The 17,320-nt window shown below is 44.4% G+C and overlaps 5 protein-coding genes across 5 annotated transcripts; all 5 read left to right on the top strand.

Moving 5' to 3' along the window:
• The first annotated feature begins 2 nt into the window (after positions 1 to 2).
• Positions 3 to 572, top strand: LOC138359347 (uncharacterized protein PF3D7_1120000-like). Its single transcript, XM_069318485.1, has one exon. The coding sequence runs from the start codon at positions 3 to 5 to the stop codon at positions 570 to 572; it is 570 nt and encodes a 189-aa protein (XP_069174586.1).
• Positions 573 to 2,084: 1,512 nt separating this feature from the next.
• On the top strand, positions 2,085 to 2,447 carry LOC138359346 (hyaluronan mediated motility receptor-like). The gene has a single exon (XM_069318484.1). The coding sequence runs from the start codon at positions 2,085 to 2,087 to the stop codon at positions 2,445 to 2,447; it is 363 nt and encodes a 120-aa protein (XP_069174585.1).
• Positions 2,448 to 2,504: 57 nt separating this feature from the next.
• Positions 2,505 to 3,595, top strand: LOC138359345 (cylicin-1-like). Its single transcript, XM_069318483.1, has 3 exons — positions 2,505 to 2,579; positions 3,036 to 3,209; positions 3,320 to 3,595. The coding sequence occupies exons 1-3, from the start codon at positions 2,505 to 2,507 to the stop codon at positions 3,593 to 3,595; spliced, it is 525 nt and encodes a 174-aa protein (XP_069174584.1).
• A 403-nt stretch (positions 3,596 to 3,998) lies between these two features.
• Positions 3,999 to 4,343, top strand: LOC138359344 (uncharacterized). The gene has a single exon (XM_069318482.1). The coding sequence runs from the start codon at positions 3,999 to 4,001 to the stop codon at positions 4,341 to 4,343; it is 345 nt and encodes a 114-aa protein (XP_069174583.1).
• Positions 4,344 to 6,152: 1,809 nt separating this feature from the next.
• LOC138359343 (uncharacterized) lies at positions 6,153 to 6,797 on the top strand. Its single transcript, XM_069318481.1, has 2 exons — positions 6,153 to 6,332; positions 6,411 to 6,797. Exons 1-2 carry the CDS (start codon positions 6,153 to 6,155, stop codon positions 6,795 to 6,797), a joined length of 567 nt encoding a protein of 188 aa, XP_069174582.1.
• Positions 6,798 to 17,320: the final 10,523 nt, after the last annotated feature.

Below are 17,320 nucleotides of genomic sequence, written 5' to 3'. Positions count from 1 at the left end.
ACATGATGGATACTCTCAGAGACATGAAGGTTACTGTCAGAGACATGAAGAATATTCTCAGAGATATCAAGTATACTCGCAGAGACATGAAGGATACTCTCAGAGACATGAAATATACTCTCAGAGAAAAGAAGAATACTCTCAGAGGCATGAAGGATACTCTTAGAGATATGAAGGATACTCCCAGAAACATAAGTCATACTCCTAGAGACGTGAAAGATTCATTCAGAGATATTAAGGATACTCTCGGAGACTTGAAGGATACTCTCAGAGTCATCAAGGATACGCACAGGGACATCAAGGATACGCTCAGAGACAAAAAAGATACTCTCAGAGGCATTTACGATACTCTCAGAGACATCAAGTATACGCTCACAGACATAAAGGATTCTCTCAGAGACATGACGGATACTTTCAGAGACATCAAGGATGCTCTCAGACCCATGAAGGATACTCTCAGACCCATGAAAGATACTGTCTGTGACATGAAGGATACTCTCAAAGACATCAAGGATACTCTCAGAGACAAAAAGCATACTCTAAGAGATATGAAGGATACACTCAAAACATGAAGCATACTCTCAGAGACATAATAGGTACTCTCAGACGTGAATGATACTCTCATATCCATTATGGATAATCTCAGAGATATTAAGGATTCTCTCAGACATCAAGGATACTCTCAGGGACATGAAGGGGTACTCTCCATGACATGAAGGATACTTTCTGAGACATGAAGGATACTCTCAGAGATATAAAGGATACTCTCAGAGAAATGAAGCATACTCTCAGAGACATGAAGGATACTGTCAGAGAAATGAAGGATACTCTCATAGACATAAAGGATACTCTCAGAGACACGAAGGATACTCTCAGAGACATGAATGACACTCTCAGAATACTCTCAGGGACATGAAGGATACTCTCAGAGACATGAACGACACTCTCAGCGACATCAAGAATACTCTCAGAAACATGATGGATACTCTCAGAGACTTAATGGATACTCTCTGATTCATCAACGATGCTCTCAGATTCATCAATGATACTTTCAGAGACATCAAGGATACTCTCAGACCCATCACGGATACTCTCCGAGACATCAAGGATACTCTCAGAGACATCTAGGATACTCTCAGAGATATGCAGGATGTCTTTGACATCCTTTATATCTCTATGAAGGACATGAATGATGCTCTCATATCCATGATGGATAATCTCAGAGATATTAAGGATTCTCTCAGACATTAAGGATACACTAAGGGACATGAAAGATACTCTCAGAGACATAAAGGATTCTTTCAGAGACTTGAAGGATACTTTCTGAGATATGAAGGATACTCTTAGAGACATCTAGGACACTGTCAGAGGCATAAAGGGTACTCTCAGAGACATGAAGGACACTCACAGCGACATGATGATACTCTCAGAGACATCAAGGATACTCTCAGGGACATGAAAGATACTCTCAGAGACATAAAGGATTCTTTCAGAGACATGAAGGATACTTTCTGAGACATGAAGGACACTTTCAGAGACATGAAGAATACTCTCAGACCAGTGAAGGATATTCTCCGAGACATGAGGTATACTCTAAGAGATATGAATGACACTCTCAAAGACATTAAGAATTCTTTCAGACACATGAAGGATACTCTCAGACCCAATTAGGATACTTTCAGGGACCTCAAGGATTCTCTCGGAGGAATGAAGGATACTCTCAGACACATACAGAATATTCACAGACCCAATTAAGATACTCTCAGAGACATCTAGGACACTCTCAGAGAATTGAAGGATTCTCCCAAAGATATGAAGGATTCTCTCAAAGACATGAAGGATATTTTCTGAGACATGAAGGATACTTTCAGAGACATGAAGGATGCTCTCGAAGATATGAAGGAACTATCAGAGACATCAAGGATACTCCCAGGGACATGAAGGATACTCTTAGAGACATGAAGGATGCTCTCAGAAACATGAAGGTTACTGTCAGTGACATGAAGGATATTCTCAGAGACATCAAGGATACTCCCAAAGACATCAAGGATACTCTCAGAGACATGACGGATACTCTTTGAGACATGAAGGATACTCTCAGAGACATGAAGGTTACTGTCAGAGACATGAAGGATATTCTCAGAGATATCAAGTATACTCGCAGAGACAAGAAGGATACTCTCAGAGACATGAAGGAATCTCTCGGAGATATGAATGATACTCTCAGAGATATGAAGGATACTCACAGAGACATTTACGATATTCTGAGAGACATCAGGGATACTCAAAGAGGCATGAAGGATTCTCTCAGAGACATCAAGGATACTCTCAGAGACATCAAGGATACTCTCGGAGACATCAAGGATAGTCTCAGAGACATGATGGATTCTCTCAGAGACATGATGGATTCTCTCAAAGACATGATGGATTCTCTCAAAGACATGTAGGGTACTTTCTGAGACATGAAGAATACTCTCAGAGACATGAACAATACTTTCTAAGACATGAGCGATACTCTCAAAGACCTGAAGGATACTCTCAAAGACATCAAGTATTCTCTCAGGGACATGAAAGATACTGTCAGAGATTTGAAGGATACTCTTAGAGACATGAAGGATGCTTTTTGAGACATGAAGGACACTTTCAGAGACATGAAGAATACTCACAGACATATGAAGGACACTCTCATAGACATGAATGATTCTCTCAGAGACATGAAGGATTCTTTCTGAGACATGAAGGACACTGTCAGAGACAGGAAGAATAATCTCAGACCAGTGAATGATATTCTCAAAGACATGAGGTATACTCTACTAGATATGAATGATACTCTCAAAGACATGAAGGATACTCTCTGAGAAATGAAGGATATTCTTAGAGTCCTCATGGATACTCTCAGGAACATCAAGGATTCCCTAAGAGACATCTAAGATACTCTCAGACCAAGGAAGGATACTCTCAGAGACATCATGGATACTCTCAGACCCATGAAAGATAATCTCAGACCCATAAAGGATACTCTCGGACACTATTAGGATACTCCCAGAGATATCAAGGATACTCTCAGAGACATAAAGGATACTCTCAGAGACATGAAGGATTCTATCAAAGACATGAAGGATACACTCAGAGACATCAAGGATACACTCAGAGATATGAAGGATACTCTCAGAGACGTCAAAGATACTCGCAGAGACATGAAGGAAACTGTCAGAGACATAAAATATACTCTCATACCCAAGAAAGATACTCTCCGAGACATGAAGGATACTCTCAGAGATATGAAGGATAATCTCTGAGACATGAAGGATACTCTCAGAGGTATGATGGATACTCTCAGAGGTATGAAGGATACTCTCAGAGACCTGAAAGATACTCCCAGAAACATAAAGGATATTCTCAGAGACATGAAAGATACTCTCAGAGACACGCAGGACACTCTCAGAGACATGAAGGATACTCTCAGAGACACATGAAGGATACTCTAAGAGACATGAAGGATACTCCCAGAGACATAAAGGATACTCATAGAGACATGAAGGATACTCTCAGAGGCATCAAGGATACTCACAGGAACATCAAGGATTCTATATGAGACATCATGGATACTCTCAAACCCATGAATGATACTCTTAGAGACACCATGGATACTCTCAGAGACATTTACTATACAATATGAGACATGAAGGGTACTCTCAGAGAAATGAAGGATACTCTCAGAGACATAAAGGATACTCTCAGAGACATGAAGGATACTCTCAGAGACATGAAAAGATACTCCCAGAGACATGAAGGATACTCTCAGACGCATGAAGGATACTCTCAGATCCATAGAAGCTACTCTCTGAAACATAAAGGATACTATCGGACCCTATTAGGATACTCTCAGAGACATCAAGGATACTCTCGGAAACATCAAGGACACTCTCAGAGACATGAAGGATTTTCTCAAAGACATGAAGGGTACTTTCACAGACATAAAGGATGATATCAAAGACATGAGGGATACTCTCAGAGACATGAAGGATACTCTCAGGGACATGAAGGATACTCGCAGAGATATGGAGGAGTCTGTGAGGGACATGAAGGATAGTCGGAGAGTCATGAAGGATACTCTCAGATACATGAGGGATACTGTCAGAGACATGAAGGATACTCTCAGAAACATCAAGGATACACTCAGAGATATGAAAGTTACTCTCAGAGACATCAAGGATACCCTCAGAGACATGAGAGATACCCACAGAGATATGAAATATACTCTCAGACCCAAGAAGGATACTCTCAGAGACATGAAGGATACTCTCAGCGACATGAAGGACACTCAGAGACATCAAGGATAATCGCAGAGATATCAAAGATATTTTCAGAGACATCAAGGATATTCTCAGAGACATGACGGATACTATCAGAGACATGAAGGATTCTCTCACATATATCAAGGACACTCTTAGAGACATTAAAGATACACTTAGAGACATTTAGGATACTGTCAGAGAAATGAAGGATACTCTCATACACATAAAGGATACTCTCAGAGACACGAAGAATACTCTCAGAGACATGAAGGATACTCTCAGAGACATGAACGACACTCTAAGAGACATCCAGGATACTATAAGAGACATGATGGATACTCCTGGAGACTTGATGGCCCGGAGACTTGATGAATACTTTCAGAGTCATCAAAGATACTCTCAGAGTCATCAGCGATACTCTCAGAGACATCAAGGATACTCTCAGAGTCAAGAAGGATACTCTCAGACCCATCACGGATACTCTCTGAGACATCAAGGATACTCTCAGAGACATGATGGATTTTCTCAAAGACGTGAAGGATACTCTCAAAGACCTAAAAGATACTCTCAGAGGTCTAAAGGATACTTTCAGAGACATCATGGATTCACTCAGATACAGAACCCATGAGCACCACACCAGAAATAAATACAGTTTTGATATTCCTAGAGTACGTCTTAATCAAACCAGAAATGCTCTACAAATCAAGGGGCCCAGAATGTGGAATGACCTTCCCAACCATGTTAAAGACAGTACCTCTCTCAACCAATTTAAGATAAAAACTAAACACTACCTAATAAATTCCCTGTAACCTACCTCACTCCTCTATTGTCAACCCATGTCCGTTATTTTCTTTTTTTTTAATCAACACTGTTTGTCAACCTATTGTATTTGTGCTGCTTTTTCAGTCATGTTCCCCCTTTTTTTTATCTTTATTTGTATTTGTTCTCAACACTTTTTATTCTTTATGCTCAATTAGTATTAAGTTCTAGATATTAATGTTTTTCTTGCCCGAAACGCATTGCGTAATAGTGGCTTTAGGCATTGTATGTACTAGCTCTATCTATATATCAATCCATTAATGTAACATCACTTGTATGTATATACCTTACCTGAATAAACATCTGAATCTGAATCTGAATCTGAATCTGATATGAAAGATACTCTCTGAGACATGAGGATACTCCCAGAGACATGAAAGATACTCTCAGAGACTAGAAGGATACTCTCAGAGACATCCAGGACACGCTCAGAGACATAAGGCATACTCCTAGAGACCTGAAGGATACTCTCAGTGATATGAAAGATACTCTCGGAGACTCCAAGGATACTCTCAGTGATATGAAAGATACTCTCAGAAACTCGAAGGATACTCTCAGAGTCATCAAGGATACACTCAGCGATAACAAGGATACTCTCAGAGTCATCAAGGATACTCTCAGACCAATCAAGGATAATCTCCGAAACATCAAGGATACTCTGAGAGACATCTAGGATGCTCTCAGAGATATGAAGGATACTCTCAGAGACATGAAGGATATTCTCAGACATGAAGGATACTCTAATATCCATGAAGGATACTCTCAGAGACATAAAGCATACTCTCAGAGATATGAAGGATACTCTCAAAACATGAAGCATACTCTCAAAACATGAAGCATACTCTCAGAGACATGAAAGATACTCTCAGACGAGAATGATACTCACAGACATGAATGATACACTCATATCCATTATGGATAATATCAGAGATATTAAGGATTCTCTCAGACATCAAGGATACTCTCAGGAACATGAAGGATACTCTCAAAGACATGAAGGATTCTCTCAAAGACATGAAGGATACTTTCTGAGACATGAAGGATACACTCAGAGACATGAAGGATACTCTCAGCGACATGCAGGATACTCTCAGAGATATTAAGGATACCCTCAGAGACATCAAGGAAACTCTCAAAGACATGGCGGATGCTCTTAGAGTCATGAAGGATACTCTCAGAGAAATGAAGGACACTCTCAGAACCATGAATGATACTGTCAGAGAAATGTAGATACTCCCAAGAGAAACGAAGGATACTCTCAGAGACATGAAGGATTCTCTAAGACCCATGAAGGAAACTCTCAGATCCATAAAGGATACTCCTATAGACATGAAGGATACTCTCAGAAACATGAAGGATACTGTCAGAGACATGAAGGATACTCTCAGAGACATGAAGGATACTCTCAGAGACATGAAAAACACTCTCAGAGACATCAAGGATACTCGCAGAGATATCAAGGATACTCTCAGAGACATCGAGGATACTCTCAAAGACATGACGGATACTGTCAGAGACATGAAGGATACTCTCAGAGACATGAAAGATACTCTCAGAGACATGAAGGATACTGTCAGAGAAATGAAGGATACTCTCATAGACATAAAGGATACTCTCAGAGACACAAAGGATACTCTCAGAGACATGAACGACACTCTCAGAATACTCTCAGAGACATGAAGGATACTCTCAGAGTCATCATGATACTCTCAGAGACATTAAGGATACTCTCAGACCCATCACGGATACTCTCCGAGACATCAAGGATACTCTCAGAGACATCTAGGATACTCTCAGAGACATGAAGGATATCTTTGACATCCTTCATGTCTCTATGAAGGACATGAATGATACTCTCATATCCATGATGGATAATCTCAGAGATATTAAGGATTCTTGCAGACATTACCTATTTCCTTACCTACATTACCTAAATAAACATTTTTGTTCAAGAATGTAACAACTCTTGTATATATCTCAAAAAAAAATTATTATTTATTTATTTACATTAAGGATACACTCAGGGACATGAAGGATACTCTCAGAGACATGAAGGATACTTTCTTAGATATGAAGGATACTCTCAGAGACATCTAGGACACTCTCAGAGGCATGAAGGGTACTCTCAGAGACATGAAGGACACTGCAGCGACATGAAGGATATTCTCAGAGACATCAAGGATAGTCTCAGAGACATGATGGATTCTCTCAAAGACATGTAGGGTACTTTCTGAGACATGAAGGATACTCTCAGAGACATGAACAATACTTTCTTTGATATGAAGTATTCATATCAAAGAAAGCCTTGTTCGGGTTGAATGTAGACACAGTAGTCGCTTCTGTATATATTTATTGACCGAGACAACAAGGTATATATCTGGCCAACCAAGGTCCACCTACTCTGAGTCTGTGAGGAGAACTGAGGCTGCTGGGAGCATCGCTGATGCTCCTCTGTCTGGCATGACGTCAGAGGCCTACTTGCCTGTGATTGGTTATAATTCAACTGACATAGAATTTGAGTATAACACCGCTCGGACACGCTACCAACTCGACGTCCCTTGTCGACAAGCTCTGGCTAGCTATATAGTTACAATGATACTGAAGGACCTCGGTGGCATTCAATAATGGCTTACATGTGAAATTTGCATAATAAAACATTGAAAGAAGATCAGGTGTGTGTAATACTAACAACTCGGCATATGCGCCAAAAAAAAAAATAATCATAATAGGTGAAAATCATGGTAACAATGCTTTGATTAAACCAGAGTATTAAGAACATGTGCATGTCTACTGATCAGATATGAACAATACAACTCAAGGTATTGCTAAACAAAATTATTAACATGTGTCAATGGCATGTGCTTGAAACCATACAAAATTGAACAATTATTACATTAATGGAACAAAGTTCTGACCTAACAACCACAAATGAATTTTAAGATTAGATAATGATTTTTTTCCCCTTTCTTTTTTTTTGACACTGAAATATACAATATATTTACAAGACCAATGTACAATATATTTAATGTCCAATATAATTACAAGCTATATACAAGACCTGGATCAAGAAGACTAACATCTGCGTGATAGCAGTCAGGATTCACTGGCCTCTATGAGGTTGCTAGAACATTAATGAACTCTTATGACAAGCACTGTAAAAATACTAGAGTAGTAGTATAGTAAATACTAGGTATTTAGTAGTAAATACTAGGTAGTAGACTTAACAATGGCATCTAATTGATAACAAAATAAAGTTCAGGAAAACTATACATTATATATAATGGTAATAATAAGACACATGTGGTAGAAATACTGCAAATGATTTTTTTTTTTCAAAACAAACAAAATAACTGCAGAGTGCACTCAATTATAAATTCTGCGGATATCTACACCTAGCTCATCCAGAGCACTATACAACTCTGGCTCTGACTGAAGGTCCGGAACAGATGAAACTTCATGTGACAAACTATCATCTTGAGAGATATCCTCGTTAACATCTAGCCAATGGACATGTGGTGAGTGCACGGTTGAAACAAGAGGTCTAGATCTAAGATTATAGTTGCTAGTATGGGGTTGCTGAACATCAAGTGGTCTGTCAACCACAGAAGGTGGTGTCCGAGTAGGAGTATCTGTCTGGGTAAGTTCATTGTCATCTTCCTCATCAGTCTCGTCAACAGTCATTTTAGCTAACTTCATGTGGTCTAAATGTTCATTTATATACTCTCCTGTTAACAAGTTCTTAAGTCTGTATTTGTTACCTTTAATAAGCTCGATTACCTTATATGGACCCAAAATTTTTTTAGTTAACTTATACATAGGACCAGACCTGTGTTGGTTAAGTATCATTACTACAGATCCAATATTTATTTTACTGGGTTTAGCTCGTTCATTCCTTGCTCAAATGAACTCGGCTGTAGCTTTGGACAGTTGTTCTCGTATTTTCTTGAATACTAGTTGCATCTGTCTCCGCTTCACTTGAACAAAATCATCTACGTTATATAAGGGAGTAGGAGGTACGTTAATCAATTCATTAGGGAGGATCTTATCTGTACCATAAAGAATAGCATGAGGTGTGTCACCTGTAGAAACATTAATTGAAGAATTTATAGCACACTGAATTAAGGGTATAAAATCATCCCAATTGTTGTTATCAAAATTCAACGTGACTCTCAAGGCATCTAACACTTTCCTGTTAGTACGTTCGGCTAGTCTATTACTTGCTGGATAATAAGGCATGATGCTACATTTTTTGATGTTATATATTTTTTTTTTTTTTGAGATATATACAAGAGTTGTTACATTCTTGTACAGCCACTAGTACGCGTAGCGTTTCGGGCACGTCCTTAATCCTATGGTCCCTGGAATACGATCCCCTGCCGCAAAGAATCGTTTTTTTCATCCAACTACACATTTTACTGTTGCATTAAACAGAGGCTACAGTTAAGGAATTGCGCCCAGTAAATCCTCCCCGGCCAGGATACGAACCCATGACATAGCGCTCGCGCAACGCCAGGCGAGTGTCTTACCACTACAACATGGAGACTGCATATAAATCACACAAGCTAGTTAAAATACTATTACTGAATTCTGGACCATTATCTGAAAGGATTACTTTAGGCATACTGTATCTACAAATTATTTGGTCATGGAATGCACTGGCTATAGTTTCTGCTGTTTTGATCAGGATAGGAACTAGTTCGCAAAACCGTGAAAAATTATCGACCATTACAAGCAAATGTTTGTTCCCTTTCTCTGTTTCTGCAAAATTTTTCAATAAATCCATCGATATTCGTTCCCAAGGAGCTTTAGTTGCTGGGTACACATGAATTGGATTAGGTCCTGAAACATGTCCCTTGTGCTGTAAACAAGTTAAACATCTGTCAACATAATGAGCAATCTCCTTAGCCATTTTTGGCCAAAAATACTTCAATCGACCATGTTGGAGTGCACGATCCTTTCCTGGATGTGCACTTGCAGGAGCATCATGGATAATTTTTAATACAGTTGGTACCAACCCAGCAAACAATTTTAGGTTGCCACAACATATCTGGAAAGTATTTAAAAGGATTGGAAACGTTTGTTTTATCGTATCAGATACAATATTGTGTGTGGACTTAAATAGGTTTCCAAAACTTATAACCAAAACCTACGTATCTAACACTAATTTGAGATGTTGTGGCAACTTTACAATCCTAACCTGAATCATTCATAATCCATTCATATACAATATGAATCTCTTATGAAAGGTTTGAGCCTATAATCTGAACCCTTTTCACATCTTTGTGTTTAAAGTTAAATTTCTTGAAATTAAATTATATTTTATATTATATTATTTTTAATATATTTTATATTATATTATTATTTTCAATTTAAATATTAAAACCAATTTAAGGGTAAAAAAAATCTAATAATTTATATTTCTTTTATTATTTACTAACAATTATAATTATTTACTAACGGAGAGAGGGGAGGCTGTACGGCGGAGAGTGGCGGCTGTTTCGGACAGTGGCGGCAGTGGCGGATAGTGGCGGCGGGCGGACAGTGGCGGCAGCGGGCGGACAGTGGCGGCGGGCGGACAGTGGCGGCGGTGGCGGATAGTGGCGGCGGGCTGACAGTGGCGGCGGTGGCGGATAGTGGCGGCGGTGGCGGATAGTGGCGGCGGGCGGACCGTGGCGGCTGTGGCGGCGGTGGTGGACAGTGGCGGCGGGCGGACAGTGGCGGCGGCGGGCGGACAGTGGCGGCGGCGGGCGGACAGTGGCGGTGGCGGGCGGACAGTGGCGGCGGCGGGCGGACAGTGGCGGCGGCAGGTGGACAGTGGTGGCGGCGGGCGAACAGTGGCGGCGGCGGGCGGACAGTGGTGGCGGCGGGCGGACAGTGGTGGCGGCGGGCAGACAGTGGTGGCGGCGGGCGGACAGTGGTGGCGGCGGGTGGACAGTGGTGGCGGCGGGCGGACAGTGGTGGCAGTGGCAGACAGTGCTGGCGGTGGCAGACAGTGGTGGCGGTGGCGGACAGTGGTGGCAGTGGCGGATAGTGGCAGCGGGGGGACAGTGGCGGCAGGCGGACAGTGGCAGTGGTGGCGGCGGGCGGACAGTGGCGGCAGGCGGACAGTGGCGGCGGTGGCGGATAGTGGCGGCGGGCGGACAGTAGCGGCGGGCGGACAGTGGCGGCGGTGGCGGATAGTGGGGGCGGGCGGACAGTAATGGCGGGCGGACAGTGGCGGCGGTGGCGGATAGTGGCGGCGGGCAGACAGTGGCGGCGGGCGGACAGGGCGGTTGCGGGCGGACAGTGGCGGCGGGCGGACAGTGGCGGCGGTGGCGGATAGTGGCGGCTGTGGCGGATAGTGGCGGCGGGCGGACCGTGGCGGCGGGCGGACAGTGGCGGCGGCGGGCGGACAGTGGCAGCGGTGGGCGGACCGTGGTGGCGGCGGGCGGACAGTGGTGGTGGCGGGCCGACAGTGGTGGTGGCGGGCGGACAGTGGTGGCGGTGGCAGACAGTGGTGGCGGTGGCAGACAGTGGTGGCGGTGGCGGACAGTGGTGGCGGTGGCGGATAGTGGCAGCGGGCGGACAGTGGCGGCAGGCGGACAGTGGCGGCGGTGGCGGATAGTGGCGGCGGGCAGACAGTAGCGGCGGGCGGACAGTGGCGGCGGTGGTGGATAGTGGCGGCGGGCGGACAGTGGCGGCGGGCGGACAGTGGCGGCGGGCGGACAGGGCGGCGGCGGGCGGACAGTGGCGGCGGGCGGACAGTGGCGGCGGGCGGACAGTAGCGGCGGGCGGACAGTGGCGGCGGTGGCGGATAGTGGCGGCTGTGGCGGATAGTGGCGGCGGGGGGCGGACCGTGGCGGCTGTGGCGGCGGTGGTGGACAGTGGCGGCGGCGGGCGGACAGTGGCGGCGGCGGGCGGACAGTGGTGGCGGCGGGCGGACAGTGGTGGCGGCGGGTGGACAGTGGTGGCGGCGGGCGGACAGTGGTGGCGGCAGGCGGACAGTGGTGGCGGCAGGCGGACAGTGGTGGCAGCGGGCGGACAGTGGTGGCGGTGGCGGACAGTGGTGGCGGTGGCGGACAGTGGCGGCGGTGGCGGACTGTGGCGGCGGTGGCGGACACTGGCGGCTGTGTCTGGCGGTGGTGGCGGGCGGTGGCGGGCAGTGGCGGGCGGCGGTGGCGGCTTGCGGTGGTGACTGTGGCAACGGGCGGTGACGGCTGATAGCGGGCGGTGGTGGCGGCTGGTGGTTGTGGCGGCTGGTGGCGGCCGGTGGTGGCGGCTGGTGGTGGTGGCAGCTGGTGGCGTCTGGTGGCGGTGATGGCGGTTGGTGGTGGTGGTGGTGATGGCGGCTGGTGGCGGGCGGTGGCGGGCAGTGGCGGCTTGTGGTGGCGGCGGTGGTGGGTGGTGGTGGTGGTGGGTGGTGGTGGCGGCGGTGGTGGGTGGTGGTGGCGGCTGTGGTGGGTGGTGGCGGTGGTGTCGGTTGCGGCTGTGGTGGGTGGTGGTGGTGGCGGCGGCGGCTGTGATGGGTGGTGGCGGCGGTGGCGGTGATGGGTGGTGGCGGCGGTGGTGGTGGGTGGTGGTGGCGGCGGCGGTGATGGGTGGTGGCGGCGGTGGTGGTGGGTGGTGGTGGCGGCGGCGGCTGGTGGTGGTGGGTGGTGGCGGCGGGTGGCAGTGGTGGGTGGCGGTGGCTGGTGGCGGCAGTGGTGGGTGGTGGTGGTGGGTGGTGGTGGCGGCGGTGGTGGGTGGTGGTGGTGGCTGTGGTGGGTGGTGGCGGTGGTGTCGGCGGCGGCTGTGGTGGGTGGTGGTGGTGGCGGCGGCGGCTGTGATGGGTGGTGGCGGCGGCGGTGGTGATGGGTGGTGGCGGCGGTGGTGGTGGGTGGTGGTGGCGGCGGCAGGTGATGGGTGGTGGCGGCGGTGGTGGTGGGTGGTGGTGGCGGCGGCGGCTGGTGGTGGTGGGTGGTGGCGGCGGGTGGCAGTGGTGGGTGGCGGTGGCTGGTGGCGGGTGGCGGCTGGTGGTGGGTGGTAGCGGCGGGTGGTGGGTGGCGGTGGTGGGTGGTGGCGGCTGGTGGTGGGTGGTGGCGGGTGGCGGCTAGTGGTGGGTGGCGGGTGGCGGCTGGTGGTGGTGGGTGGCGGCTGGTGGTGGTGGGTGGTGGCGGCGGGTGGCGGCTGGTGGCGGCCACCTGGGACACACCCTTCACCACTGAAGGTCTGAGCACAACTAACCATATGTCTCTCTCACCCACCAGCCCAGTGTTGGCAGCTCGCGCTCTCAAAATGTTTCCTTCAAAGACTGTATATTATCTCTGAACAACAAGTTTGATTATCAAGGAAATAATGCATATATTATTGTCACATTAATACTGTGCAATTTCTTATTACATTCCTGCTAAATAATTATAATTTGAAACAGGACAAAAAATCCAACATATATATAAAAACCAACATTAGAGATCACGAGGCCTAGGCCTATCTGTGACCACACATCCTGCTTTGCTGGCCTGCTACCCTCTCACACCTCACACTCTTAACTCTCTCATAATCACTCTCACTCTCAATCACTCTTACGCACTATTACTCACTCTTACTCTCAATCACTCTTACACACTATTACTCACTCTTACTCTCAATCACTCTTACTCACTCTTACTCTCAGTCATCCTTACTCACTCTTACTCTGTCACTCTTACTCTCTGTCACTCTTACTCTCTGTCACCCTTACTCTCTGACACTCTTACTCTCTGTCACTCTTACTCTGTCACTCTTACTCTGTCACTCTTACTCTCTGTCACTCTTACTCTCTGTCACTCTTACTCTCTGTCACTCTTACTCTCTGTCACTCTTACTCTGTCATTCTTACTCACTCTCAGTCACCCTTATCCCTCCATACTCACTCTCTCACTCTTACTCTCATACTCTTACTCTCAATTACCCTTACTCTCAATCACTCTTACTCCCAATCACTCCTACTCCCAATCACTCCTACTCTCATTCTTACTCTTACTCTTACTCCCAATCACTCTTACTCTCAATCACTCTTATTCTCATTCTTACTCTTTCTCTCACTCTTACTCTTACTCCCAATCACTCTTACTCCCAATCACTCCTACTCTCAATCACTCTTACTCTCAATCACTCTTACTCTCATTCTTACTCTTACTCACTCTTACTCTCAATCACTCTTATTCTCATTCTTACTCCTACTCCTAATCACTCTTACTCCCAATCACTCTTACTCTCAATCACTCTTACTCCCAATCACTCTTACTCTCAATCACTCTTACTCTGAATCACTCTTACTCTCAATCACTCTTACTCTCAATCACTCTTATTCTCACTAACTCTCAATCACTCTTACTCTCACTCTAACTCTCAATCACTCTTATGCACTATTACTCACTCTTACTCTCAGTCATCCTTACTCACTCTTACTCTGTCACTCTTACTCTGTCACTCTTACTCTCTGTCACTCTTACTCTCTGTCACTCTTACTCTCTGTCACTCTTACTCTCTGTCACTCATTCTCTCTATCACTCTTACTCTGTCATTCTTACTCTGTCACTCTTACTCACTCTCAGTCACCCTTACCCATTCATACTCACTCTCTCACTCTTACTCTCATACTCTTACTCTCAATTACTCTTACTCTCAATCACTCTTACTCCCAATCACTCTTACTCTCAATCACTCTTATTCTCATTCTTACTCTCACTCTTACTCTTACTCCCAATCATTCTTACTCCCAATCACTCTTACTCTCAATCACTCTTACTCTCAATCACACTTACTCTCGATCACTCTTACTCTCATTCTTACTCTTACTCACTCTTACTCTCAATCACTCTTATTCTCATTCTTACTCCTACTCTCACTCTGACTCCTACTCCCAATCACTCTTACTCTCAATCACTCTTACTCCCAATCACTCTTACTCTCAATCACTCTTACTCTCAATCACTCTTACTCTCAATCACTCTTACTCTCACTAACTCTCAATCACTCTTACTCTAACTCTCAATCACTCTTACTCTCATACTCACCCTTACTCATTCTGTCACCCTTACTCACTCTGTCACTCTTACTCACTCTCAGTCACTCTTACTTATACTCACTCTTACTCACACTTACACACTCTCTGGCACTCTCACTCACCTTCAGTCACTCTTACTCACTCTTACCCACTCTCGCTCACTCTTACTCACTCTAGTTAATAAGAACACGCCAATATAAGACAACAAAACGTTTTCAGATTCTTTCACACCACTTTCCAGCAACTTTTATAATTTATATAAATTATCTTAGGGAATAATACATAAATTATATATTTAAACATGATATTAGTGTTTAGTGGAATGCATAAGGAGTCAAATTGTGTTAAAAAGAGCGATTTTTAGAAAATTTGGAAAACTACTTTTTTCTGATCATATTATAACAAAATGGATTTTGAACGTTTCACTCAGCCAATATATATCATTCACAATTTATTAATGAATTTTACAAAAAAAAAACACCATAAATTTTATATTTAAACATGTAAAAACTATTTGTAATACATTAGGAACAAAAAAGTTGTAGAAAAACAATTTATTATAAAACCTTTGTGTTTGGATTTTTTGATTAAAAGTTTCTCAAAGGCTCTCCTGCACCATTCTCAATGCAAATCATTCCCACGCCTATGGAAAGAGATAGACAAACGTTTTCTAGATGATTTGTGTTTGCTGGGAAGACAGCTGGAACAACTAACTGACAACATTTCCTCGGGGCTGTCCCTAGCTTTACTACTCTACACAGTAAATTGTCCAACATAACTAATTCTTCCAGTGGTACTGGTGGTTTATGAATCGGGCGAGTGTCTTGCTTAGTCAAAAATTTAATGACGGGTGCCCATATGGGGTCTTGTCTTTGTTCCATTTCTACTACTGTAGCATCTAATGCTGGGTAATTTAACTGAATTGCAGCTACGTGCCGAGAAAACGCATCGGCTACAACATTTTGCTTCCCTGGTATATATCCAAATGTGGGATTGAATTCTTGAATTGTGAGCAAATATCTAGCACACTTTCCAACTGGATTCTTATTTTTGAACAAGGGAATTAATGGTTGGTGATCTGTAAGAACATGAACTGGGTAATTATAAATTGTATCCTTGAAATGTTTAAGTGCCCAGACAACTGCCAAGGCTTCTCGTTCTGTTGCGCTATAATTTTTCTCTTCTTTAGATAATGTGCGGCTAGCATAAGCTATTGCGTGATCTCTGTGACCTTCTGTTTGAAGTAATGCAGCACCTAGACCTATGTCACTAGCATCTGTAACCAACGTAAAAGGTTTAGAAAAATCTGGGTACCTAAAGACAGGTGACGAAATCAAGGCTGCTTTGAGTTTTTTGAATGACTGATCCTGGGCCTCTCCCCAAACAAAGGGTTCATCTTTTCTTTGCAACTTGTAAAGCGGAGCGGCTATAATAGAGAATCCAGCAATAAATGAACGATAAAATCCTACAAGACCTGTGAACTGTCTTACGGCTTCTGTGGTACGAGGTGTTGGAAAATCACGGGCAGCAATAATTTTTTATTCATTCAATGTAATACCTGAAGGTGTAACTGTATGACCTAGGAAATTAATCTTTTGCTTTAAAAATGAACATTTTGCAAGCTTTATTTTTAAATTAGCTTCAGCGAGCTTTGCAAGTACTTTCTCAAGGTTCTGGAAATGAGTCTGAACATCTTGCGACATGATTATGAGATCATTAAGGTAAACTAGAAGAGTACTTCCTATCAATCTACAAAATAGATTTGTCATGAGCTGTGAAAAGGTTATTGGACTACTACGCAAACCAAACGGCATTCTTTTGAAATGAAAATGACCATTGGGAGTACTAAAGGCTGTCAATTGTTTACTTTCCTCATCAAGGGGGATTTGCCAGAATCCCTGCAACAAATCTAACGTTGAGAATACTTTGTTTCGACCAATACTTTGCAACAAATCATTTAGAACTGGAAGTGGGAAACGATCAGGTATTGTTACTCTGTTAAGCTTGTGATAATCGATTACAGGTCTCCAAGTCCCATCTCGCTTTGGTACAAGAATCAATGGAGCGTTCCATGGCGAATTACTCGATTCAATTACATCACTCTGTAACATTTCCTCTAGAAGTCTATCTGCTTCTGCTCTCTGAGAATGGGGAAGACGGTAAGCTGGTACATAAATAGGCATAGTTCCTTGTTCAA

Source organism: Procambarus clarkii, chromosome 90 (assembly GCF_040958095.1).
Source record: "Procambarus clarkii isolate CNS0578487 chromosome 90, FALCON_Pclarkii_2.0, whole genome shotgun sequence".
Lineage (NCBI taxonomy): Eukaryota > Metazoa > Arthropoda > Malacostraca > Decapoda > Cambaridae > Procambarus > Procambarus clarkii.
Note: the sequence above shows the minus strand (reverse complement) of the source record. Positions and strands in the feature narration are given on the sequence as shown.

Excerpts from the sequence above, each read along its gene's own strand:
- LOC138359347 (XM_069318485.1), top strand. The coding sequence starts at position 3 with ATGATGGATACTCTCAGAGACATGAAGGTTACTGTCAGAGACATGAAG.
- LOC138359346 (XM_069318484.1), top strand. The coding sequence starts at position 2,085 with ATGAAGGATACTCTCAGAGACATGAAGGTTACTGTCAGAGACATGAAG.
- LOC138359345 (XM_069318483.1), top strand. The coding sequence starts at position 2,505 with ATGAGCGATACTCTCAAAGACCTGAAGGATACTCTCAAAGACATCAAG. Across the intron at positions 2,580-3,035 it reads TCAGGGACATGAAAGATACT|GATACTCCCAGAGATATCAA; the intron begins GTCAGAGATTTG and ends GGACACTATTAG. Across the intron at positions 3,210-3,319 it reads GCAGAGACATGAAGGAAACT|AGGTATGATGGATACTCTCA; the intron begins GTCAGAGACATA and ends GGATACTCTCAG.
- LOC138359344 (XM_069318482.1), top strand. The coding sequence starts at position 3,999 with ATGAGGGATACTCTCAGAGACATGAAGGATACTCTCAGGGACATGAAG.
- LOC138359343 (XM_069318481.1), top strand. The coding sequence starts at position 6,153 with ATGAAGGATACACTCAGAGACATGAAGGATACTCTCAGCGACATGCAG. Across the intron at positions 6,333-6,410 it reads TCAGAACCATGAATGATACT|GAAACTCTCAGATCCATAAA; the intron begins GTCAGAGAAATG and ends AGACCCATGAAG.